Source organism: Periophthalmus magnuspinnatus, chromosome 5 (assembly GCF_009829125.3).
Source record: "Periophthalmus magnuspinnatus isolate fPerMag1 chromosome 5, fPerMag1.2.pri, whole genome shotgun sequence".
Lineage (NCBI taxonomy): Eukaryota > Metazoa > Chordata > Actinopteri > Gobiiformes > Gobiidae > Periophthalmus > Periophthalmus magnuspinnatus.
Window position 1 is genome coordinate 22,140,045 of NC_047130.1, and position 26,952 is coordinate 22,166,996.

Below are 26,952 nucleotides of genomic sequence, written 5' to 3' on the forward strand. Positions count from 1 at the left end.
TGAAAAGCTCTATTTTCACCTACCCCCTATCTCCCCCTCCATGTTTTACCTTTATACGGTTCACAAAAGTCACGCAGCCATTTTTCAACAACAGAAAGAAATATGAAAATGTGCTGCTTTGTCAGTCGTCAATTTAAGTCAATGAAGAAATGATGTGAATGAAAAATATAACACCTTCTCCTCCACCAATGTGTCTTTAACACGTTTTTAAACCTTTTTTATGAAGCACATTTGGCAGACAGATAAAGGTAACACATTGCATAATCACAACATTAAAAACCAACTCTGGTCTGTCACTTCTGAAGATGTCAAGTATCCAATCGTTCTCTTTGAACTGGCATCTATGGGCGTAATAGCACCTAATTACACACAGGGCTCTTTGCTACAGCTACGGGCTATTAAAATAATTACTCCCAAACATTAGCAATGATTTCTGAATCTCATTAACTCATTGTAAAAGGTGAAATGACTATTACATGGCCATACGGTAGTCTCAGGGTGAAGTATTAGATGGTGTAATTGAAGTAATTGGACAAATTGTGCAAAGACAAGCCTGCCACAATAGGGAATCATTATATACTGTTATAAGAGCAGCCGGTGGGTCACAGAGATCATGGTGAGGTCAGATTACATGAGACCACAAGGAGGAAGCAGAAATGAGAAATCTAATCGCTGCTCCCACTGTGCTAGACTGATGGCTCGGGGTCCTGTTGTTATCGCTTATAACTGGATCACACAGATAGATTTTTATTACGAGACTATGTTTTAGGTCTACATATGCTCGTATTTGTCTCACATTATAGTCTAGAAATATAAAAAATAAGCAGAATTTGTTATTATTTTGGTTCACAACTCAAGCAATAACTACGATGGTTATGTTTTAGAAGTGAGATACAAATACAAGCCATACGGACACAAATTTAACTTTAGGAATAGCCCTGCTGTTACTTAATTCACAATAATGGGGTTGAAGGTGGACTGTTACTACTACTACTCACAGTAAGAATATATGTTTTTCATCTTTTCTGAATATAATGAGAAATATAGTAATGAAAATTAGACCAAATTGAAAAGATCTGGTATCAGAGGATCTCTATGGTGTGATTATAATAAAAAAGACTAAACATGACCCTAACTCATATTGTTTTCAGGTTATTGAATGAGGGGCAAAACACAATAGGCCTATCCAAAAATGCTGAACCTGATCATTTCTATCAGTAAGACCCTGTTATGTAGCTATATTACAACAGTTTGCATTTGAACAACATTTATTTTAACTGCCCCCACGTACATTCAATATAATTTGTCTATTAGAATGATCTGCTGTCATCTGAAACCCCATACATACATAGAAACATAGACGGACAGTGGCATCTCGTGGCCGCTTTTCTCAAATATAAACTCTACCATAAGAGGTCGCTGTAACAAAAACACACGCGCCATACCTTTTTATTCTCTTCCGGTGTGATTCGCTCTCTCTTCCGGTTGTCGTCTGTTCGTGTGGCAGGTATATTTTTCACCGGGTTACATTTTTAATCTTTGTCAATCTTTAAGTTATAAACACGTACAGGTTAATTTGACAATATATTTTAATGCATACATATCCCCGCTTCATTATCCATTCAAAATTTTAGACGATAAATGGTGATACATCCTAAATATTACGTTTTAAAGTGGGCTAAGGCGTTGGAGCTAAGTGAACCGCCTGTGCATTGGACGCATATAGTTTTCAATTATTTATTAACTATTTTAGCATTTTCTTACAAAACCTAGTACTCTTAAGATAGGCGACTATTCAGTTTTAAGAATATAATTTTTAGACGTTATTTAGATTAATATTATGAACCGGGTAGCATCAGGGTTAGATGCGAAGCAATACTGACCCAAGATTTCCCTCTTTTAGATTAACCAGTCCCCAAAATGGCAAAGTCAAAGAACCACACGTTTCACAACCAGGGTAAGTTGTTCTTGTTGAATATAGATTGTGTAAAATTTGTATATATTAAATGTGTATTATTCTGTACAGCTCGTAAACACCACAGAAATGGCATCAAGAAGCCCAGGTCTCAGCGCTACGAGTCTCTAAAGGGGGTATGTAAATACAGTGTGTAGCATGCAGTAGGTAAAAGCTGTAGTTTGAGTTGTCACATCTTAGCTGTGCATGACTCAGTGGTTGTCCAAAAGTTGTGCATCAATAGTGTTTGGCATTGCTCTAGTGTTTTTGGAGAAGATTGAAGGTTTCAATATCAAACTGTTAATTTTGTAAGTTAACTTATTGGGTCATAGTGGTCACCTGTTATGTTCTTGTAAGACTGTTTTGTCAGATTTTCTGTGTTTTGGCATCCGTACTAAAAGATTGTATTTGCGTTAGCACAGGAAATGTTTTACATGATGGATTTTGGCATGCAATTTTTTTAGTCTTTATGCGCCAAATGCACACCTACATTTTATGCGATCTTAAATGTATGAATTTGCAAAGATGTGGCAGCTTACCCAGAGATGTGTCAACCTACCCATAGCAGTGCCCAGTTATAATAAACAAGACACTGTATCGCACATCAAAATCTTAAGGTGGAGATTGAAGCTCAAATTGCATATACTTAACTAATATTCAAACACAGCGTTACAGCATCACAGATGTCAAATGTTTCTTTGGTCTTGCATTGGTCAGATCTTTCCTTTGAACCAGTCACATGTGTGGAATAACTGCAGGCTATGGGCCTTTGTGCATGCAGTTAATAGTGAATATGAACATAAACATTTGTCACACTTGCTCCATCGCCACTGGACACATTTTCAGTTGGATACCTGGGATATGATCATTATAAGCCATGGTATGGGCATGAATGCTGAATCTTAGAATTTCTTTAGTCTTTTTCTCCCACTTTCTTTGCTTAGTGAAATTTCTTTTTTAGTTGTATGTGCATTCTGTTCTTGGACATGGTGAAGTTTATGGGTGACGCTTTGCTAAGAAGTTTCTTTATTTCATGGCATTTCATATTTTTTGAGGGCTACAAATGTTTTTTCCCAAACATTTGTATCAATGTTAAGCAGTAGGATGAACTGAAAAAACATTCTGTGTACACAGCCAGCCCCCTTTAGTATTCAAAAGTTAAGGAACCTTTTAAATTATTTTGTGTCCTGTATACTCGCATTGACAGATTTTTATAATTTCTTTTACAGGTGGATCCCAAGTTCCTGAGGAACATGCGTTTTGCCAAGAAGCATAACAAGAAGGGCATGAAGGCTCAGAATAAGGCCCCTGCCCCTGCTGTCGCCCCGAAATAAACTGTTTCCACTCTTTGTGTTAATAAAGTTATGCTTTGTTGACTATTTCTGTTTCTGGGATGATTATTTGATACCAACATTTGTCATGTCAGCTATTATAAATTAATAATTGCTTTAATTCATAATCCCTGCTATTTTAGTTTTCTGTAAGAATTTAAAAGTATTACACAAAGGGAAAGTGTGATAAAGTGCTTGAACTTAAAAGTGAATGTTAAACGGAGAAACATTTTAGTATTTATATTTATGTGCAGCCTGTTGTCTTCAGAGATGTGGTTTATGTGTGGTGACTAAATTTACAGACATGGGAGCTAAAATTCTTTGCGTTAAAGTGACCAGTCCCATTCTGTTGATAGCTATAAAAATTTATACGGTTTCTATAAAATCAAGACTTACACTGAGTAATATTTTGATGGAAGCATAGATCTATGAATATTCTGAAATAAAACTGACTGGAAATAAGCTCACAGCGGAGGGCGCTATCATGGACTTTACGTCACTACGTCACTTCCGCTCACGTTGGCCTCAGTTTGCATCATTCTCCGGAGCCGCACTCAGGAACATGTGAGTATATTCATTGAATCTATGCGGCCCGATTTAAAGTAACTTTGCCCTCGGCATTTACCGACATTATATAAATATTACAAACAAATAATCGCCAACTTTGTCATTGTGTATGCACTGCTGAAGTAGCGTCATATTTGCAGTATTATAGCTGGTTAGCTTGAGCGGCTAATAACAGCTGCCTTCAGTCTGAGAGAAGTGCCGGTGAACTTGGAAAGATTGTTGCATATAACTTTTAGAAAAGTACTTCTCCATCGTGGATACTGTGGATAACTGACAGATTAACAATGTTGCTTTTAATACAGACACTATTTGAAACTTTGGTCTTCAGTTTATGTTGCCCATGCTGTAGTTTCTAACAGGTTATCTGTCAAATGTGGAATTGATTTTCTTGGCACTATGTGGAGCTCGTTTTGCTGTGTACTACCATTCTCTGTGTTTAAATGCAGGTGTTTAAGTGTAGTATGTACAGTTATAGTTGAATGCCTGTGATCCCTCAGTCGTCCAGTTATGAGCCATAGCAAACGAAAAATTCTATTCTGTCAACTGGACAAACGTTTTATAATGAACATGTTTCTCAAATTGCTGGTGGACACTGCCTTATATGTACCTGAAGGGAGGAGCTAACTGCATTGAAAGTAACACTCCTATGTGTTTACAGTTTCTGTTTGTTAGCTAAGTCTATTGAACTGCACTAAGTGTGAACTGTCCCTAAGTCATATTTAGCATGATTGATCGGTCACACCTATTGGCATACTAGCTCTCCCTGCTGTTGTTTTCCTTGTTTTGATTTATGTCTGAGGATGTTATTATACATGGGGGATAAATGATGTCTTTGCCCCCCATTCCTGTTCAGACATGGATTGTACGTACCTCACTTTGTCCAAAGAAGTGGTCAGTCGCTTTGAGATGGAGAAGTACGGCAGATTAGGGTCCCGAGCTGTTTTAGCGACATGATTGTTTTGTTTCTCCTATATAGCATTCACTGCAGCCTTCACTTCACTGAATGGAGTTAACCACATTTATTTGTTTGTGGCTCAGGATTTTGTCCTTTGGGTGAACCAGTTTCTGTCTTAAAGTGTTTGTGGGTTTGAAATAAATCAGGATTTCATGCTGTCTGAAAATTCTCTGAAGCTTTTCAGACACACCAGCTGTGTAGGGAATAGTTACACCTTTTCTCCTAGGTTCTTATTTTCGGTGGTGTGTTTTAGCTCACTTAAATGCATTGAAGGCCCATTTGGGATGTCCACAAGCAGAGAGGGCTTTCTGGACATGTTGTTCTTTTTTCCCTTTTCCCTCTGTGCTTGTAGGAACCACTTGAGCCCTTTGTTATAGTGTTCAAAAAACTCTGACTTTGTACTGCAGTGGATGGTGTGAACTGGTGTAGTCAGCTCCTCCCTTCAGATAGATTTAAGGCAGTGTCCACCAGCAATCTGGCCACAACTGAAGAAGCCGCTTGGATGAGCTTTGAAACGTCTTCACTCTAAAACTTGTGTCCAGTTCGCAGAATTGAATTTTTTGTTATGGATGAATATTAATTGTATGTCACGAACGTCTCATTTGTTTACGTGCAGACGCCATGGTGGAACCAGTTCCTGAGACCATCAACTTTCCCTCTCAAGAGGAAAGGGTCCTGCAGTTTTGGAAAGACAAGGACTGTTTCCAGGAATGTCTCAAACAGTCCAAGAACAGGCCCAGGTACTGCTGCAAATATACTGTATTTCAATCATTACAAAATAAGTTACTTTTGCCAAAGTATGTTTGTTTTAGCTTCTGAAATATGATGAGATTAGGGTTTGGCAAGCCGGTATGGCCACATGTCAAAACTGTTTTGCAAAGTCATTGGACTAAAGACACTCACTTTTATGTTGAATACATTTCAGAAACTTATTTCTATGCAAACACTGACTGCTCATACTACTATCGTGGGTTATGTATATTAGCCCTTAAAATCTGATTTTGCATTAAAAGTGTATACTGTTTCTGTAAATCAAGAGTTTTATATTGTATCTCCTGTAATATTCTGAAATAATAGTTACAAGTGAAATCACTTTGACACACTAGCTCACAGTCACACATTACAATTATAACAAAGAGCAAATTTCCAAATTGAAATCAGTCTTTCTAACTGCAGTGACACATAATATTGTTTCTAGATACACCTTTTATGATGGTCCTCCATTTGCGACGGGTCTGCCTCACTATGGACACATTTTGGCTGGAACCATCAAAGACATTGTGACCAGATTTGCTCACCAGAGCGGCTTCCACGTAGACCGCCGCTTTGGCTGGGATTGTCATGGCCTGCCAGTGGTAAATACAAACTTTTTATAATTTGTTATTTGAATAGTACACTGTCATTGTATAGAGGAAACAATACAGCTGATTAAAAAAATACACTTTCTTGTTCTGATCCCTGTCAAACTAAAAGGATCAAATGTGCTGTTCTGAAAAATGAATCTTGTATCCACTACATTTTTCTTTGTAGGAGTATGAGATTGACAAGACTCTGGGGATCAAGGGTCCTGAGGATGTGGCCAAAATGGGGATTGCTGAGTACAACAAACAGTGCAGGAACATTGTCATGAGATACTCCAATGAATGGGAGGTATGTTATCCACCGGTGTTAATTTACGTGATTTGCGTTCATTTATTTGATTTATTTTCACAATAATATTTTTTATTTTTAGATCTCAGTGAGACGAATGGGAAGATGGATTGACTTCAAGAATGACTATAAGACCCTTTATCCCTGGTTCATGGAGACAGTTTGGTAGATTTTTAAACTTTTAATACATTTGTTTATAAACCCAAGAACCTCCCAAGTGATTATATTATGTGTTCAGCCTTTTGTATGAGAATTTTGGAGTGCCAGTTATACTATCTGACTACTATCTATCTATTTAAACTATCTGGCTTATATCATATGGAGAACTAGGTTTATTTTAGAATCAAAGTGTTAATTGCAATATCCCAGTTAACTATTGTTTCTACCCATCAGTAGTATCTGAGCTGAAATACTCATTTTCATTCCGCCATTTTTTTCCCCATGATGTAATAATGACAAGAATAGTACCTATAAACCTATGCCATGTTTACATTTTTGCAATATTAATGTTGGCTAATTCATCTGAGCCTGATTCTACAGCTCACCTTACTGGTTTTGTATTAATTGTAAACAATGTGTTATTTATTTTATTATTATTTATTATTTATTTTATTCATTTTTCCAGGTGGGTGTTTAAGCAGCTGTATGACAAGGGTCTGGTTTATCGAGGTGTCAAAGTCATGCCCTTCTCCACGGCCTGCAACACTCCTCTGTCCAACTTCGAGGCCCATCAGAACTATAAGGTAAATTTTTAGTATATGGTGGTGCTACTGGTGGTGAATAAAGCTATAATGGCATAACAAACCATACCACTAGTCGAGCCCTGGATCCTTTGCCTTTTCTATTTCTAACTAAATTTCTAAATCATGTTCTGGAGCTCTGGGATTGCCCTTCATTGAAATGTTTCAAGAGATGTCTGTGGAGAACTGACAAAAATATATTTTTGATCCAATGTTCTAAGAGTCCTTGTACAAGGATTCTGACGTCAATGCTTTTAGGTATGACAGTTCTTTGCTAAGATGAAAAAACAAAACAAGAAACAAACTATTAAAATCAAGTTTATTCGTATAGCACATTTAAAAACTTCAGCTGCCCAAAGTGTTTTACATGAGAGTCAACAAAATAAAAATCTACTAATACGATATGTAGGAAAATAACAATAATACACCAAGAGATCCTGTCTAGCTTGTATGAGGGATATAGCAAATTTTGTTTTTACGATTATTGTGAGAAGAATGGTCACAATTTAACAATTATTCCCAAGTGACCTAACAACAGTAAAATCCAAACTTTTATTACTATTGTTTAACACCTTTAGTATGTGACTAGCTTTATTTGATTTAACTTTCTGATTGTGTGACTTAGACTATTTTTAGTTTTTATAATTATATACAAATAATCTTAAAAGCCCTACTAATGTATTGCTATACCGTTTTGTTTTTATTCAAACTTTCAATAACAATTCTGTTTCTTTTATTAAAGTGGCTTTGTTAGAAATTGTATGAAAATACCTGAAAAATATGAGTGTAAATTCCCAGTATTTTATGTTTGTCTTGTATTGTATATCCCTGCTGGCCACTTCATTTCTTGCTAAATGTCATATTATACACAAGAAATTATGCTCTTGTTTAATTTCTTTATATAATTTGATGTTCAGGATGTGCAGGACCCTTCTGTGATTGTGAACTTCCCTCTTCTGGAGAATGAGGATGTTTCTCTGATCGCCTGGACCACCACTCCATGGACCCTCCCCAGTAACTTGGCTCTCTGTGTCAACCCGGAGTTCCTGTATGTCAAAGTCAAAGGTGAGTTATAAGCCTGGTTTCTTTCATTTAAATCATAAAACTTTTACTCAGGGCTAGGGGTACCAATTTAACAACACAAAGTTCTGATGCTATTGTCTAGTCTAGTGTCTAATCATAGACTGTTTATATAAATGGACATGGCCAACCCGCTAGCCGCCGTGTTCCAAATAGGAATTGATCATGGGTGCGCTTCTGGCTCCATCAACTCTGACTTTGTGTTGAAAAACTGTCGCCCCTCTCCCTGCTGCTGTCAGGCTTAAAATGTCCAGATTAACCCGCTCTACACTATCCTGGTATTTTTATTTTGCTATTGTGTCCGTAACTCAAGACATGGACATTAATAACAGCCAAATCAGGCACCTTCTTTCCCTGAGGTCGCTCCCACAAATGTTACCAACAGTTTTGATTGACAGCTTTGCTAATCACCCAGTCCCTGCTAAACGAGTGGTTACCTTCAAAAGCCTGACTCTGGATTGGCTCTTTGGTCGAAATCCTAAAAATGGACTCGCTTTACAAATTTAATCTTTCTTAATGATAAAAATAAAGGTATTGTCACACGCAGTGTTAGACCTGCACTTTAAAGTATATATTGAATTAAAAGTACAGTACATATTTTATTTTATTATTTTCAATTATATTATGACCTAAATGTTCCAAATTATTAACTAATCAAATAATCTTTACATTCTTACTCAGGGAATCTGTATAGTATTAGCAAAGAAAAGAGGTTTACATTAAAGTTGGACGAAAAAAGAGACTTATGCTGTGTGCTTTTGCATTCCCTAATTTTATAATTTTTTCAGTGTCAAACTGGTCAAGTTATTGCTATCACGTTCTTTTCATTCAAATAGAAATTGTCTGGTGTATTTTGTGAGTTGGTTCCTGACAGTTTATAACCTGAATTGCGTCTAGCCAAAATGTAACTCGTCTGGCACAACTAGTTCAGAACAATTGAGATTGTAAAATGTGCACACGCCTACAGTTTAGTCATAACACAAACTTAGAAAAACACACGTTAGCTACAGTATTAGATTTATAAAAAAAATCCCAGCCTGATTAGTGTTAGGGCTATTCAATATATCGATATGGCAATATATTTGACTCATACACTGCTTACTAGGGCATTAAGAGTCAATCTGCTAAGTTAGTTATTCATAAATCAATATATTTAGGCCACTGTGCACACGAAATCTTAATGCATTTTGTTATTCAGCACAATAAGAGCATGTAGCAAAACGTTACTTGGCAACATCCAGCCCTGGTTGGTGTGAAAGTAGATTGCACCATTTCAATGATTACTAAATTTGTAGCTTCATAATGGTGTCAAAATCTGTCTAAATGCGAGTCTATTTAGAAATACCACGTTGAGAATAAAAGCTCAATTTACAAGTGGCAATACTCAAAATCTGCATTCATGGGTTTCAGTTTCTTGTTTACAGGTGCCATTTTGAGGACACATTGCTATGGCAACAATCCTAAATTCTCATAATACTGAAACCCAGGAATATGATTTTCTTCATAAAATTGTTGCGGCCCCTCTCATATGACCGCAACAAAGAAAGGTGGCAGACATGGCTTCAAAAGTTTTAAGCTCTCTGTTGGAGTATTTATTCAATAGATTACAAGTTACAATTAATATGTGCAAATTGAGCTAAAGTGCGTTATGGAGATTGGCTGACGGAAGGGCCAGAGTTGAGTCAGAAGAGTGACAGGGTGTGGAGGTGGTCCCTTTTATAGTCGGGTGGATGCGCTGGGCCCTAGTGCATACAGGTCGCCTCCAAAACAGACACAATATTAGTTATAAATAAAAACGCAGCACAACAGCGGCTGTGACACTATTCATTTTATAAATAGTCAAATTGCCTCAGATTCCACCCGTAGTAACAAACTAACTGAACGACCTTCAAGTTAATATGAAGCATTTTAACAGTAGATCATTAGCTTTGCACAAACTCATCATTTTGTAATTCTTAATCCTGTCTGACCTTGGCTTTATAAACAGTTATATATTTTGTCTTTGCAATTCCCATGTTCTGTATTCAAACCACCCGTGAACTTTCCTAATGAGGTCGTCCTAAAAAGACCATCCTTGTTCAACCCCTGGAGACAGATCTAGTGTTTTGGTGTTGCCCTCCCAATGTATTTTTTTAGTCCCCTTTGAGAGAAACTGGTGGGATTTCAGAGTGACCTAGATTTCATCCCTACTAATCACTTCCCTGTTAGCTCCTGCAGGGGGCAGTGTTGAAGCATGTCTTATCTATATGCTGGTGCTGCACTGAAGACCTCCTCAGCATACTAATGATTTTTTTCCACTGCCTCTTCCTCCCTCTGTCCCTCTCTCCCTCATTTCTTCTCTCTCTCCTCCCTCCTCTCTTCCATCCCTCTCTCTTGCTCTCTTTATGATCCTCACTGGCTCTGAATCTATTGGTTATTCTGCTAAATGTCCCCCTTCTCTTCTCATAGTTTGACATCCACCTGTTTCTGTCCTTGGGAATGCTAGCAGCCTTATTTGCTTGTCTCTTTTCTCCCATTTTGTCGCCTTAAAAAATGTACCTTTCACACTTACCATAAGTCAAGTTGAGAGGAGTCAGCAAATACCTTATTTGTAATGTTTGTTCACACTGTTGAGCTGCACAGTAAAGTAAATAAATAATTTGCTATAAAAATGAGTTGTCTTTTTAGAAAGGGTTTTGATTGACGACAGGATCTCTTGGTGTTTTATTGTTCTTTTCCTATGTACTTTCTTATCTGTATATGTTTTTTTTAGACATTTTATGTGAAGCACTTTGGGCAGCTGAAATTGCATTTAAATATGCTATATAAATAAAATCGAATTGAATAAAATAGATTTAAATGAATGGTTCTGAATAAGCATTGAATAGAAAGTGTCGAATTAAAATATATTTCACTGCATGTTTCAATGTATTGTTTGTTTTTATTTAGAAAGTAGCCAAAAGTGCCGTACACAAGTCATAGCATAAATACAAAGTGACTCCAAACTGTGTAGCATTTGGATTTTGAATTCATAAATTTAATATAATTTCATTTAATGTATTATGCTGAATGCGCTTTTTTATGAATGGATGTGCTATATCTCTGTTTGCATTGGCTCGTTTTAATTATTTTTTCATTAAGAGACACCATGTAACGAAAGAAAATTGAAGCGTAAAATCTCCAATGTAAATTATGGAACTCAAGGAGGAATTAAACTTGATTAAAAGCATAACATGAGACTTAAAATATTGTGCTCTTTCAAATCCATTTTAAATTTGAGTAGGATTTCGATTTTTATGTTGCCTATGACAGTTTTAATGTATGCGAAGTGCTAACCGTCCAAGCCATTGATTTCTTTTCCTCAGATAACGCCACTGACAGGACCTACATCATGATGGAGGCCAGGCTCAGTGCTCTGTTTAAGGCAGAGAGCGAATACACTGTCCTCGACAAGTGAGTCACTGTACTGCTCTTAATACAATACATTCTATTTTGCATGTTTCCAATATATTTCAGTTGTGCATTCATTTTTGCCAGTATAGGAACTGAAGGGATGACTTTTTTTTATGTGCAATCCATACCAAGATGGGTCCAGTCATTTTATGCTAATGGCGCCATGCCGATCTTAAAAATGTGAAAAACACAACTTCATTTTGTTTCCATTTCCATTTCAGTTGTACATTCAATTTTGTCAGTGTAACTTTATATGTTCTGGGGGACTGAAGGTACGGATTGCACATCAAAAAAATCATTCTCAGATGGATCCTATAATTTTCTGCTAATGGCACTGTACCTATCTTAGAAACATGAAAAGCACAACTTCATTTTAAACTGGTTCCAGTGGTTCAGAGTCCTCACTTACTACACTTGCATTCCCAGCATGAATTATTCACCGTCACCGTTTATAATCGCTTTTTACAACTTTCAGGGGCTAGAGCAGAGTTTTGCCTTGATGGTAAAGCTAACAACAACTAGCATGCTTTTGAATATATTCGGATTATGGTACAATAAAATCCTTTATTAGCTGCACATTGCACACAGCTGACTATAAACTAATATCAGTATTTTGCAAAATGTTGTTTGCGTACCACTGGTGGACTTGTTTTGGACTTATAATCCAAATTATTCACATTTTTCACAATGTAGTCCTCCTTTAGACCTTGGTTAGGCTGAGTATAGCCCTTTTTATAGACCCAAGTTAGATCTGCTGGCACTTGGAAAGTTTTTTTTTTTTCATTAGAAGTTTGACTAACACTGTTGTAAGTTCTTGTACTATTGCAACATTATCAAGCCTTTTAGCTATTTCCTATCAGACTAATTCCACCGGCTTCTCTATGCTATGCTGCCTTCATGGTTCACTGTAACTCCTACCCAATCCTGAACATTTATAGTCTGTTTAAAAAGTTGGCACAATCTTCAAAACTGTCCAAGCTTTCCCATCACTTCATTTTATTACATCCCCCTGGGTTATGGTCTGTCTTCCGTAGTTGGAGATGGATGAAGTAAGGAACCATTGGGATTTTTAGCAAAGCCATATTTTACCACACACAACAGAAGCAAATCACCTCCCCAATTTCCCAGCTCACTGGACAATACCAGAGCAAAAGCCTAGAGGAAAAAGAAATGAAATAAAAAGGAATTGTACAAACCAGAAAGCAGCCGTAGTGTCAACCACGTACGGTTGTAAGCTCTGGAAATACTCCCTGGCTTGGTTTCTGCCCATTCATCCTTGCATTGGAGAAATTGACTGGTATTAAATGTGAGGCTTGAAAAATGTTTTAATCGGTACAAATCTTTCCTAGTGCAAGGACAAAATCCCCATCTACTGGGACGCAGGTGTGTTTATGTGATTAATAGTGGACTGTGTTGCCTACAAAGTGCTGTTTCTAATAAGTTCAGAATAGTGAGTTTGTATGTGGCTTAAAGTTGTACTACTGCATTGCTTTACATCACTGCACTGGGCTTGGTGATTTTTTTTTTTTTTATTTGATTTTTTTTTTACCCCTGCATATTTAACTCTTTGTCAATTTCCAATTTTGATTTGATTGTCTTATTAAGAACAAACAAACTCGCCAGCAGTGAGTTCATGAGCTTCACAAATCCACCTGGCCCGACTCCCACTGTTACCCAACTATTGCCCAGTTGACCAGCGGTTCAGACCAATAACAGAACAGCATTGTGGTTTGGGTGGATGCCAAAGGTGAAGTGCTTTGGCAAAACAAACATGGCGATGCTGATGGATGCACTTCAGGCTCTTTTAGTGAAAATACTATTTTGTTTGTTAAAAACGTGCAGAGGGAAGTGCTTTGTACATTTGTTGACAAGAAAGATGTATGAGCTTTTCTCTCTACTGGAACAAGCCGACAAATTAAACTTTTAAATCCAGTAAACACTTTAAATCATTACCCTTTCAAGTTTCTTCCTCTTATCTCTTAACTCTGTTCCAAACCACAGGCTTGGCTGCATTGGCTGTAGACATATGGATAAAAAAGTATATCATTGACTATTAAAATTTGATAAATAGCTTTTTCCTTATTTAAAGTTGTGTTAAATCATAAATAAAAAGGATCAGTTATTGCATTAAAACTTCAAAGAGGTTCATTTCGGTCTTCCAATATTAAAAAGAACCATTGATTGGAAATATTGCATTATTAAACAAACTAAAAGGCATTGAAATATTCCAGTATATAACACTATTCCTGTTTATTCATGGCCCACCTCTTTTCGTCTACATTCCATTTCCTGTTGGATGAGTATTTCTTTTCATTTACCATTTTCTTCAACAATGTGATCCTTACAAGGCCTAATTCCTGATATCTCATCTCTTTTCATTGTTAGATTTCCGGGCAAAGTTTTGAAAGGGAAGAAATACAAGCCCTTGTTCCCGTATTTTGCCAAGGTCTGTTGACTGTTCCTGTACTTATAATACTATGATTATGATGTCTTTGCTAAATCACTCTGTATAGATTTGTATGGTATTATATGCATATGTTCATTTAATCTTTCTAATTCCAAGATTTTTGATGATTTTCTCTCAGTGTGGCGATAAAGGAGCGTTCCAAGTTGTGCTGGATAATTACGTCAAGGAGGAAGAGGGTACAGGAGTGGTCCATCAGGCCCCGTACTTTGGAGCTGTATGTGATATTTCTTTTCTTTTTTGTTTAGTTTTCCTATAGTGTGCTCATATCAAAAACATACCTGCAGAGCTGTGTTTTATTTCACTAACCCTGCATACTTGGGCTCAAAATGCTCTGTCCCACTTTCTTTTTGAGTAGGTGGTAAGTAATCTTGGTTGTGCTCCTTCATACACCTTTTACCAGAGTTGTTCTGATCATTTGGATGCTAAAATTGCCTTCACTAAGATGCCTCTAAACGTTGAATCCAGGAGCTATTGTGTATAGACTTATTTAAACGGCTCCAATTCTCCATGCCCCTGGAGAGGATTATGCTTAATTTAGGACCTTCTTAGCAGTATGCACTTTTTGACTGTTGGCTATCAGCCTTAATGATATAGCAGACTAGTAGTTTGTTTGGGCCAAACACTGAACTAAAGGACAAATGACATAGGTTATGAAGATTTGTTTAAAGACTTTCATACCAAGAGGGCGCTGCTCAAAATCTGAGCGCACAACTCTTTCAGAAGTGAACCAGGACCTTCTTATTATGATTTTCTTATATAGATCATTGCACTGTATAAACTGTTTTGTTGGGGGTCTTTAATCATTTCAATCATAGTTTTGGGGAAATTATTGAAATCATCGTCAGAACACTGTCAGAGCTTATTTGCCATCGTTTACTCTTCATTCTAAAAAAGCTTCGACCATGAAAAAAACAACATCGGTCAGACACAGAAACGTTGTGAAGAAGTATATTTGATTTTACTACAAGTGCATCTCAACCTCCAATGTTTTTGATAAGGACCACCAATGCTGCGCCAGTCAACACATTTTACAGTAGATTCGAACTGCTCTGGACTAGATAATGCAATTCCAACTATAAAAATGTTAATGTACTCCTGTGATAAATGTGGTCTCTGAGATCGAGTGGGTTATTGGTAATAGCTCTGATGTCCTCTCAAGGGCACATGTGGCTCTGAGGCTCAAGCGAGATGCAGACACTGTAAAGCAACAAGAGGTGGGAGATAGCTCGTAACTATGTAGGCATTTGATCGATTTGATTTTTATTGGTCAATTCAACTAATTATTTTACTGGGATTGCAAAATTAATTTAAATATTAAGTATACTGTCTGTCGTTTAAAAAAAACAAAACTAAAAAACAAAACAAAAACATGCAAATGCTTCTAAATAAGCACAAAATAAAAATGTAATGAACTTCCCATGTAATCTTTACAACTGAAAAGTATAATGTGATATACGTGCACCATGATTTATTGGTAAATGTTTCTGTTAACCAATCACAGCTGTTGAATCACAATATTGATACCAGGAAAATGGTCAAAAACAGTATGTGGATTTTTTTATGCTTAGCAATATGAATTATTGCTGACGATCATAGTTATAGTTCTCTAAACATAAACTAACAGATCTATTCTTTTTACATGTATTTAAAAAAAATCCTGTATATTGTATATATGAATCTGTCTGTTTATTTTACCCATCGTGACACTAATGGGGGACTACTTGACCTCTTTCAAGATCGAAAACATGAAAATAAGTCTTAACATTAATGAAATATGATGCCAAAGATACTGTTTAAGGGCATTTTTCAAAATAAATTCCCCCAACATGGACTTGTAATGTTATGGGAACACTGCATCAATCTTGCAGTGGACAGCTCTAACTAGCTACAATCTGTTGGACAAACACATTTGGAGAAGATCTACAGTGAGCGGAGAGGCCCTGACCTGAGCCTCACAGATTTAATGTTGTCATGACGATCTGTGAAGTGACCCTGATGCCCATCCGTCTTCGGTCTGACATGACAGAATACATTTACACGGCAGGGATTTTCATGAGCTACTGCCACATGCCACTGGAGCTACGGACAACGCCACCAAACAGGCATTCAAATGAGTAACAAGTGCCATAGGCTTTACATCATAGAGGGATACTGAGGGATTATATGCTGATGTTCCAACTACTAAGGGCTTGGCAATATGGAAAAACATCAATCATTATTTCCTTGTATTAATTGGCCACAATTTTCTCTTCAATTTTTATTTTTTTAATATCAAAAACAATTAAATATGACCTTAACATGAACATAAGCAAGGATTTTACAAGAAATAGATTTGATTCTTGTAAACTGAGTCTAAATTATTCAACGTACTTTACCTGACTGAGGATTGGCTCTAAATCCGATCACTGACAATTGGAAGCGATACACGTAATACTTTATGGACACCTCAATTCATTTATTTTTGGCAGGATTTTTTAAATTTTTTTTTTTTTTACACCAGATGTTCTCCTAGATATAACCCTCTTTTTCTATATTTTGGACAAACACAATAACTTAAAGGATTGTTGGGCTGCTAGATTGAGTTTAGATGAAATAATATAAAATTAAAATGCCTTTGTTTTAATTTTCAAATATAATATCTGTTAATTGTAATCCAATTTCTACTTTGAAATGCCGTGACGCTTAAGAATAATGTAATAATTTCTTGCAATGGTCAAAGTGGCACTAAAATAAAATGGTTAAAGCATTATAAGGCAAAAAATCAATAAATAAAAAAATTTAAAAATATTTACATGGACAAAATCTCTATATTTTTAAAGAACAAATGCTAACGTTTGAAATCCAGTCTCATGATGTCTGACTATAGAAAATATAAAAGTGAGTTAAAATATGTGTCAGTCATTTTTCTGCATCTCTGCCACAGGACGATTTCCGTGTTTGTACCGACTACAACATCATCCAGAAGGACCAGGCTCCGATCTGCCCTGTGGACGCCTCGGGCTGCTTCACTCCAGAGGTCACAGACTTCGCTGGACAATATGTCAAAGTGAGTGACACCCAAAACATTTACACCGATGTTTAGCCAAAAAATCTGAAATCCTGACATGATTAAGAGCAAATGTGGTGTTACACTTGGTCCAAACTATGTATTTTTGTGAAAACGAAATCAAAAGGTTGTATTGGCAAGTATTTTTTTCTTTATAGCTTTAACAGCACAAATGCTTTCCACTGGGGGTCTGCCAAAAAAACAGTACACCAGTATGTAAGTTGCTGCCGTTCTCCATAGAGATAATATTGCTTTTCCTGGAATTTTCCACAGTATGGTAATAAACTTGTTTATTTAGCATTTATTTAAGTACAGGAGAATTTTTTATTAAAAAAAAAATCTTGGAAAATCATGTATTCTTAGTATGAGTGTAACTTGGCCTGGTAGAATCACCTGCTTGTCTCCGTGGCGATAGATATATTAAATGACATACTGCAGAAAATTCCAGGTATTGCAACATTATATACATGGAGAATGGCAGCAAGTTAGTTTGTTTATTTAAAATATATATTTTTTTAAAATACCACTGTCTTGAAAATTGCAAGGGGGCGCTGTAGAGCAATTTAATACCACAGCTATATACATTGTATATGACTGCGTTCAGTCACTGTGCATAATTTGTATATTAATGCTGGGCAATTTGTGTAGCTAATCAATGTTGTGGCATTGTTGACCGTCATCCCACCCAACCTCATCCCACTTCTACATGCATCAAGAGTGAGAACTGCAGTGTAGCATTCATACATGATCTGATCACTATTTCATACCACAGTGCTAAGACCAGGGAGTGTACTAGAGTTGCCCGGCCACTCACGGTACAGCGCTATCTAATAAACAGCCACCATCCATGAAGTGTCTGTCACACTCTACTTTTGAAATATGTTTGGGCCAAGCGCTAGTTTCAAGGCTGTCCGACAGATTCTTTACCAGGCAATATAAAGTCAGGGTTGATTGAAGTGTGCAACAGTCTCATCCCGTGTGGTGAACGAGAAACATCGGAACAGACAAAGGCGGTTACTTACTTCTATTGCTAAAATGAGAGCTGCATCCTATACCCAAAAGAGCTTGCAAGTTAGCAGCTCGGGCAGTAGAGTTCGTGTGCAAAGTCCCTCGCCTTCAAGATGCCGTGGATCTTCTTATGATCGCCGCGGACGCTCTGGTTTTCGAGGTACCGCGGTTGAATTGGGGACCGAAATTCACCAACACCATGCTAACGAAAAGGAGGAGATGCAAGAACTCAATGTGAAGTTTGCCGGATACATTGAGAAAGTACAAGCGCTGGAGCAGAGAAACGCCGCCCTCCACGCCGAGCTAGCTGCCCTCCAAAACCGCTACAAGGGAGGCCCCACTACTATCGGCGAAGAGTACGAGTTGAAATTCAAAGAGGTGCGTGATCTGATTGAAACTTTGACCAATGAGAAAGGAGCAGCTGATATCGAAAGGGGTTATCTCGAGGAGGAAGTCGAAGTTTGGCGTTTGAAATTAGAAGAAGAGCTTGCACTAAAGGAAGAGGCTGAAATGATTTTAAGAGAGTTTCGCCAAGATGTTGACAATGCCACACTGCAAAAGGCTGAATTGGAGAAGCGCATAGAGCAATTGGTGGCCGAAATTGAGTTCTTGAAGAAGTTGCACGATGAGGAGGTTGCTGATCTAATGAAACAAATTGAGGATTCAAAGATTACCGCAGATCTGGATAGCGATAGACCCGATTTGGCGGCTCATCTGCGCAACATGAGGGCCGAAATTGAATCTGTCGCTGCTAGAAATGTCCAAGAGGCTGAAAAATGGTACAAAAGCAAATTCGACACCCTGAAAGAGCACGCAGGCAAGCATGAAGACCAAATTAAATCAATGAAAGAAGAGATTAGCGTTTTCCAAAATCAAGTGACAGAGCTGCAGAACCAAATTGACGGGTTGAGGGCTAGAAACGCCGCCCTAGAACAACAACTGGAAGACATGGAAATCTCACATCTGGATAAAGTGGGTGGGCTTGAGAGCGTCATCGCCCAATTAGAGGCTCAGCTGTGTGAAACCAAGCTGGAGATGACCAAGTACCTCCAAGACTACCAAGAACTACTGCACATAAAGCTCAAGCTGGACGCGGAGATCGCCACCTACAGGAAGCTGCTGGAAGGGGAGGAGACGAGACTCGGGATCGCCAAAGATGCCTGAGGACGCGACGCAGAGGGGGACGAAGTTGATAGTGCCTTTTTAGATAGTTCCTTCTGTATTGAAAGCAAAAATAGTTATACATAGATTGGACATAACATTAGGACTACTTTCGCTACATTTTATTACCTATTAATGTTTGGCCAGAGAACATGTTGTCGTCAAAGATAACGTGTTGGATGCAGGATAAATGGGTTGTTGGGAGTTAAATTATGGTGATTAGACAACTGCATGAGAGCATAGCTGAAATTGCACTCCTTGTTGGGTGTCCTGCTCTGTACTGGTCTGTATCTATCAAAAGATCCACAAAAATCCACAAAATGAACAGTAATGGATGGATTTGATTGCTTATAATAGGCAAGTTGTCTTAATGTTATGCTTGATCAATGTAGAAGCTTTCCCTCACCTGTATAGACAGTCTTGCTTTATAATTAGTACCTTTTTTGAAGTCTGGTCTTTTCCGCATTCCTCTGTATTTTTGTCTAACTCATGTCCGTCCTGTCAATATCTGTGATTCTAACAGAAATAATTTATCTTCTGTACTTTCAATACAAGCTCAAATCTGTTAAGTCAACTTGGTTTCCAATAAACACCTTTGCATCTTTACCTAATAAAGTGTGTAGTGAATGCTTTTAATTTCATTTCTTTCTTCTATTGCATTACATTGTGAAGTAACAATATATTTTTACATTGTGGTTTCACATTAAATACATGCGAGTTGTTCAATTCAATTTATGTAACAGGGCGAAATCTGATGGATCTAGCCCGGGCAGAGAGGGTAGTTGAATTATAAACACAACTCATTTTAATACAGTTGGTGTAAACTGGAAGAATATAAATGCTTAATGACATGCTTTATCTTTTTCACAAAATTTTGCTTATGCAATCTATGAAGGAAGATTTTGTACTGACTTTGATTTAAGGATTTCTTCACTTATCTTACAATATTTATTTTATTAATGGAATTACAGTGAACCGTATTACAGAAAGTTATGTCAAAATGGCAGCTATTCATTCCTCCTTTATTTGGTGTAGAACGAACAGTTAGTGCTAATAAAATGCCAATTAGCCATCAGTTAGCTTTTTCTATATTTAAAAATGTTGTTTCCTCATGTTTTATCAGTTTATTTGGATAATCTCCCTGCTCAATAGCTCAGAATGGGCTGTTCCACCTTGTGATGTCATTAAGGAGTAATCCAGGTGCTGGGAAAGTGTTTAGTTCACCAAACTCATTCTCATTATATTAGTATTCCTCCAATAATTAATTAATTTTAAGCCATATCCATACTTCCATGACGACCCAGGTTTGATTTCCCCATTAAAGAATCTCCACTGGCTTAGCCTTCTGTTTACATTTTTTTAATCTCTCAAAAACCTCTATTTCATTAACTTTCTACCACCTCATTTTTGTTTTGATGGACCAGGTGGTGAAGTGAAGTTGCTCTATATCCCCACATTACAAGCACACTCTGATGTTTTAATGAGCACGGGTCAGGCATTACAAAATTTAGCATGGGCGGAAAAACTAAAAGGTCACTGCAGTTTGCCTAGCTCCACCATGTCGAGAATTAATATTTATGAGTCTTTTGTTAATTGGCTTTTCAGGCTTGGTTGGAGGAAGATGAAATACTGTGTGATAACTTGCACAAGGCTGATTAGGTGTTAGATAGTGAGCTAAAAAATGCATGTGCAGCACAATTATCTATTTAGATTTATAAATTATAAATTATGTATTTTTTGTGGGGTGTGAATGAATAAACAATAACAAAAAAATATATATCATTCCATTCAAAATCTGTAGAATCAAAGACGCATGGGGACTGTCGGCAAACACATCTCAAATTATGTTTTATTTATTTATTATTTTTTTTATTGTTTATTTGAATAGGGACAGATACAACAACCATAGAGTAACAACTGAGTAATCTGATGCACAGTGTTTATAGCCTGGGCCAATTCGCAACACCAGTCCCCAGAAGGGCTTTTAAAACTGTTCAAATTTCACTAAAAAGCAGTGGGATTATTTGTAGAAAAATCAATACAGTGAATTTGTCAAGAAAATCAAATACCAAAATATTACACACTTACAAACTCATACGCTCACATTTCACACTCTTTCTCACCCTCCCCTCCATACTCTCTCTCTCACACACAGAGTTTATTATGGCTATGCTTACAGTAATATAGCTTATCGTTGAACTGATGACTACATTTCCTGTTAAGATTGAAGTAATTGACCCTAATAACACCAGATATTATGCAAACAGAGCTGTCAGGTGAGCTTATAATACTGCAAACAGATTACATGTGAGGAAGGCTGAATAAACTGTGCTCTAATGCTGAGTAAATTTCAAGGAGTCGTGAAAGCTGTGTGTCCCTGGGCTCATTAATTCTCAATGGGATTGTGAAAAAAACATGAGAATGGTGAATGTACGCATATATTTGCAGATATTTACCCTTTATTAGCGTATTAGCTGTCGGGCTTCAATCTCCAGCACAGGCCGATTTGATGTTTTGGCCAACCTGCTGCCTGAGGAATATTTCATAAAAGAATAGCTTTATTTGAACACTTTAGTATAAACAGATAACTGCACTGCAACTGCTATTATAGTCTTATGGCTGTGGGTGAATCTGGTAAATTTACATGATGGAACTTGGGGAAAATAATAAAAACTGGCCCTACATATCAGCTGAAAAATATCGGCAGAGCTTATCGGCTATCAGTTGCTCTGGATGCGAAACAATCGGTATCTGCATCAGCTATGAAAAAAAAAAACATGTCAGTCGATCTGAATTCACTATCACTATGAAACATGATTACACATCAAATGATGTATTAAAGGTGCTCTATGTAACCTTTCCAATGGATCTGCTACTGGCTTGTCTCAATGGAAATGTTAATTCTTTGCTTACCATGTTCAACAGAATGACTTTAAACACATAGGTTTTGGATTTACAGATGTAACTGCAACTTGGCCTTTTGGTATCATCTTCTTGTCTCCATGGAAATGATTAATTTTAATCCTACTGTGGAACATTCCAGGCAAAGAAATAATGCATCTATGGAGAGATACATGTGATTTAATGTAATTGATAGATGATCATAAGGATTTTATAACTGATTCAAATATAAGAACCCAAACACACGTCTAACAACAGAAGAAAGGTTGGTTTTTAATCAATCATTGTATCACAGTTCTCATTATTGCTTCTTATTGCTAAGCTAATGTGAACAAGCTAACTTTGTATTTGAGTAGGAGATGTTTTATGTATTTTTAACATGGCCTCTGGGAGTATTTCTTAAAGTGCATGCCTGTCTTCTGTTGTGTGTGTTTCTGTGTGTGTAGGATGCTGACAAAAATATCATCAAGTGGTTGAAGGAGCACGGGCGTCTCGTCAATGCCAGCACGTTCAAACACAGTTACCCATTCTGCTGGAGGTAAGACATGTTCACACGGGGCTATAATAAAACCACTGCTTCCCAAGTCCCAAAATAAATGGAAAAAATTATTTATATTTAGGTTAGTCATGCTTTGGGGATTGTCCTTAGAAATATAATTTCATGTTAACATCAATGGAGACGCTACAAATTGTGTAAACCAAAGTTGATGATGGGACTGCCCATTAATATTTAACACAGTCAGTTTTTATTTTGACAATCTGGCCTAAAGAGCCTAAAGCAGACATAGGGAAACTACGGCCCGGGGGCCACACACGGCCCTTTAGGCTTATTAATCCGGCCCGCCAAGCGTGACCAAGTTATATTAAATAGGTAAGGTAAACCTTGTTCAAAGTTTTTCTGCTGTGTTTATTTAACTGAAATTTATTAAATTAATTATTAATTTAATTAATGCATTTGGAAAACAATTTGTACAGTGAGCCTTGCATATTCAAGCTTTGCTACATGTTACAGGCCAAATCTTTAGAACCCATTGTGACCCATGTGTCAAAGAAATTGACCACCCCTGGCCTAAAGGGACTAAACTGGGAATAATCTTTTCTAGTCCTAAACAAGAACTAAACTAATGTGGTATCAGTATAAATCCCAGACGTAGACCAGCTTAGTCTCAATTTAAGTTTACCTAAATCTAACAAGACTAGATTCAATCTGGATTTAAACACTGGCCCTAAACCCCCGCCTCTAAACCAACCACCACAGTTCAAATTAAGACCCCAATCTAATCCGATTTACCATAAAAATGCTATGTATCTCACTGCGCTGCATTTACATTTTGTCAGCCCCAGTGTGATTTATAGTGGAGTTGCCATTTCCCTGATAAAATCTGTCTCTCTCAAAAGACCTTTGACACAATGATATCCATTGGACTTGTTAATATATCAATGATGATAAATGTCAGGTATTGTGCTGTGGTCTGATGTAAAATCCTTGTATTCAGACTTGGTGGTTTGTAGGTTTTCTGTTCACAATGTTCCCTGAGGATCCATGCACTTTGTCAATAGAGGTTTGTGGTTTCTGCTCAAAATCAATGCAGAGCCAGTCTGCTGACTTACACATAACATCAGCCCACATTATCCCACGGTAACTAAAGATCCCTTATGGAGAGCCAGATGGTAGTAGACTTTATAATACAGTATTTACAGCCTTAATAAAGCATGAACAAACACTTTATCATGAAAATAGTGGTCACATTTTCCACCTTCATAGCACTCAAAGCACTTTACATCAAGGAACCACTCAACCATTCACACACACATTCACACGTACATTCATACTCCAGTGTACACAGACACTGCCAACCTGTGGGTCAGTGGATCTGACTGCTCAACCAGTGATGTTTATGACGAGAACCTTCAGATCACTGAACAAACAGTTTATTAAGAATGATTCAAGCTTAGTAACTATTTATTTAATACTAACCCGAATCATTCTTGATTAACTGTTCGCCCATTATGAAGTTTGTTCATGCTTTATATAGGCTTTAAGTAGTGTAGTTATTATTATTATATTATTAAGTGTTGCCAATAGACCTTATGTAGCCAGTTTGTTTGTTAGCTTTACGTGGGACTAAAATTAATTTACAAATGCACAGAAATGCACTCAAAATGCTTTCTATTGCACTATTTACTCCATATCCAATGGCAAGTCACTTAGCCGCTGCTGCCCCGGGGTAAACTGAAGGAAGCAAAACTGTCATTCTGCACCACTGGTCCCTCTGACTAGTGTCATTTCAAAACATTACCAAAACACCAGTCTGCATAATTGAACTCATGTAGTGCGATCGTGTTTTATTATTATGTTTTGACTATATAAAGTAAAATGACTACATAAAGTGAAATGACCATTGTGTATTTTTCCCTAGGTCAGACACACCTCTCATCTACAAAGCTGTGCCTAGCTGGTTTGTGCGAGTGGAGAACATGGTGGACAAACTGTTGGACAACAACGGGAAATGCTATTGGTAAAATATTTTCTTTCTTACACGCGAATTCATTTCTTTTTGTGTGGTCAATGTATAACTCAGTATGGTCTTCATACATAGGCCTGTCACAATAAGTGCAGTATATTGCTGAAATATAGACAGTATTGCAGCTAATTTATACCACTGACACAATAACCCAAGAGCAGACTTAAACCGCAAAACTATTTTAAATGTGTAATATTGTTGAAAAATCATGAGCTGCAATAAATAAATAGAATGAAACACTTAAGTAGTTAGTATGGCATTAAATGTATCTATTCTTCATTAAGACAGGCAAGTGACAACAAAATGGATATGTTAATGCCAGAGAAATTTTCCAAAAAGATTCCAAGAAAAGCAATAACATCTTCATGGAGACAATTAATTTCTGAACCCCATGCCAGAAAAGTTACACAATGCACCAGAAAGTAACAAGAAAGAACTTAATTTTGGGAAGAATAGAAGCATTCTTGATAAATAGTTCTAGAGGCTTGATATACCGTCCCTCTGCTATTTTCACCTTATCGTTGTTAATGCCCCTTTTAAAGTATTATAAAGCATAATACACTTTAAATGACGTTAGTGGGTAACATTAGCCTAATGCTAATTGTAATTGAAAATCCCAGTATCAGAAGTGTGTGTGCACATGATGGCTTTGCTAAGTGGTATTGCCCTGTGCTCCTGTCTCTGTGCTGCCGCTGGTAATGGGACTGTCAAACCGAGATGAATGAGGTGCGTTAGAAAGGTGAGGATCTACAGGAGCAGGCAGAACACGCGTACAGTTTTCAGAAGCAAAATCTGCTGTTAAAGACGGGGTTTTATACATGTATTTTTTTCATCATTTTTTACCCAGTGTTATGTTAAGCAGGGCTCTGCAATCATAATGGTTGCCTTGGTAATATATTTTTAAAACTGGAATTTTTAGTTGTAAGAAACATTATGCTTGATCTTAACTGCCCCGCCATGTAACTTTTTAACCAAAAACAGACTAAAATGAAATCATGATTTTTCTGAAAAAACTGAAAAATATGTATCCTTACTATGAATGCTGGGCTTGCATCTCCGTAAACCTGAATTTCATAGTCTCCATGGAAATGCTGTCCTTGAGGCTATAATATTCCACAGTGTGGCATAAAATTTATCTCTTTGGAGACAATTCCGAATGCAGGTGATGTGCTATGTTTTGTCGCCATTTCCCAAACATTTTTGTATCAGGCTCAATCCGCAGATTCAGTTGCTAATGCTAATTTCTCCAGTTCACTCTATAACGTCCCACCCCCCCTGTATTTGACCTACAATAGAAACCTTCCTCTGCCTAAATGGGTTTTTCTACAAGACTGTGGTGCAGTTTAAATCCAGATTTAGCCTTGAGCGGGGGAAGAGAGTGGGGGAGTGGTGGGCTGCAGGGGTGGTGCTGAACTCTGCCAAAGAAATCGTTAAATTGATATATTAGGGGCCTAAATAGAAATGCCTTCTTCAAATGGGAATTGATGAACTCATTGGTTAGCGAATGGATTGTACACACACACACACACACACACCCACCCCCACACACACACACACACACACACACACACACACACACACACACACACCCCCACACACCCACACACACACACATACACACACTACCAGCTGCACCAGAGCAACACTGCACCAACAAAATCTAGAAAATTACAAGACTGTGAGATGGCATGTTAGGATAGGAAAGGATAATGTTTTGATTTAAGTTTTCAGAATTTATCAAAATATAATTCCCAGAGCCTGAACATTTTGATAGAAACAATTTGTTTTTATCACTTTTGTCTTTGGTCCAGCAGTAGAACTTTGCCACAGTCACAACAAAATAAGAAATCATGTTTTAATATATGCTGTAAAGATATAGATCAGTTCCCTTATGTTGTTATCCAAGAGGGAAAACTGCCAAAGATATCAAGATTGTGAGATACTCGCAAAGTCAGTAATTGGTTGGTGCTAAGTATAAAGTATAAGATATAAATGTAAAGAGGACTATGCCTTGAAGGAAGTGATAACCTTTTGTGGTTGAGCCTCATGAAGAGCAGAGCTGTTTGTTTTTCTGATAAAGATTAAAATCAGATAATTCATGCATGAGGAAAATTATATCTTTATACTTTATCTGG

At 37.2% G+C, this 26,952-nt stretch overlaps 3 protein-coding genes across 4 annotated transcripts in view; all 3 read left to right on the forward strand.

Annotated features, from left to right (window-relative positions):
* Window positions 1-1,433: 1,433 nt before the first annotated feature.
* Window positions 1,434-3,333, forward strand: rpl29 (ribosomal protein L29). Of its 2 annotated transcripts, XM_033966578.2 has the most exons (4): window positions 1,434-1,507; window positions 1,904-1,957; window positions 2,027-2,091; window positions 3,184-3,333. In XM_033966578.2, exons 2-4 carry the CDS (start codon window positions 1,921-1,923, stop codon window positions 3,286-3,288), a joined length of 207 nt encoding a protein of 68 aa, XP_033822469.1. In that variant the 5' UTR covers window positions 1,434-1,507; window positions 1,904-1,920; the 3' UTR covers window positions 3,289-3,333. The 2 variants fall into 2 exon arrangements, with proteins under 2 accessions (XP_033822469.1, XP_055077676.1); XM_055221701.1 differs by lacking the exon at window positions 1,434-1,507 and having other exon boundaries at window positions 1,884-1,957.
* A 452-nt stretch (window positions 3,334-3,785) lies between these two features.
* The window catches only part of iars1 (isoleucyl-tRNA synthetase 1), a 57,288-nt gene continuing 34,121 nt past the window's right edge, over window positions 3,786-26,952 (forward strand). The window contains exons 1-13 of the mRNA XM_033966122.2: window positions 3,786-3,849; window positions 5,424-5,547; window positions 6,006-6,162; window positions 6,338-6,457; window positions 6,540-6,622; window positions 7,083-7,200; window positions 8,115-8,262; window positions 11,622-11,709; window positions 14,095-14,155; window positions 14,295-14,390; window positions 17,100-17,222; window positions 22,739-22,830; window positions 24,713-24,811. Coding sequence (XP_033822013.1) covers window positions 5,429-5,547; window positions 6,006-6,162; window positions 6,338-6,457; window positions 6,540-6,622; window positions 7,083-7,200; window positions 8,115-8,262; window positions 11,622-11,709; window positions 14,095-14,155; window positions 14,295-14,390; window positions 17,100-17,222; window positions 22,739-22,830; window positions 24,713-24,811 — 1,304 coding nt within the window. The 5' untranslated portion in view covers window positions 3,786-3,849; window positions 5,424-5,428. The remainder of the gene's footprint in view (window positions 3,850-5,423; window positions 5,548-6,005; window positions 6,163-6,337; window positions 6,458-6,539; window positions 6,623-7,082; window positions 7,201-8,114; window positions 8,263-11,621; window positions 11,710-14,094; window positions 14,156-14,294; window positions 14,391-17,099; window positions 17,223-22,738; window positions 22,831-24,712; window positions 24,812-26,952) is intronic.
* LOC117370646 (vimentin-like) lies at window positions 18,199-19,551 on the forward strand. The gene has a single exon (XM_033966123.2). It carries the CDS (start codon window positions 18,258-18,260, stop codon window positions 19,392-19,394), a length of 1,137 nt encoding a protein of 378 aa, XP_033822014.1. The 5' UTR covers window positions 18,199-18,257; the 3' UTR covers window positions 19,395-19,551.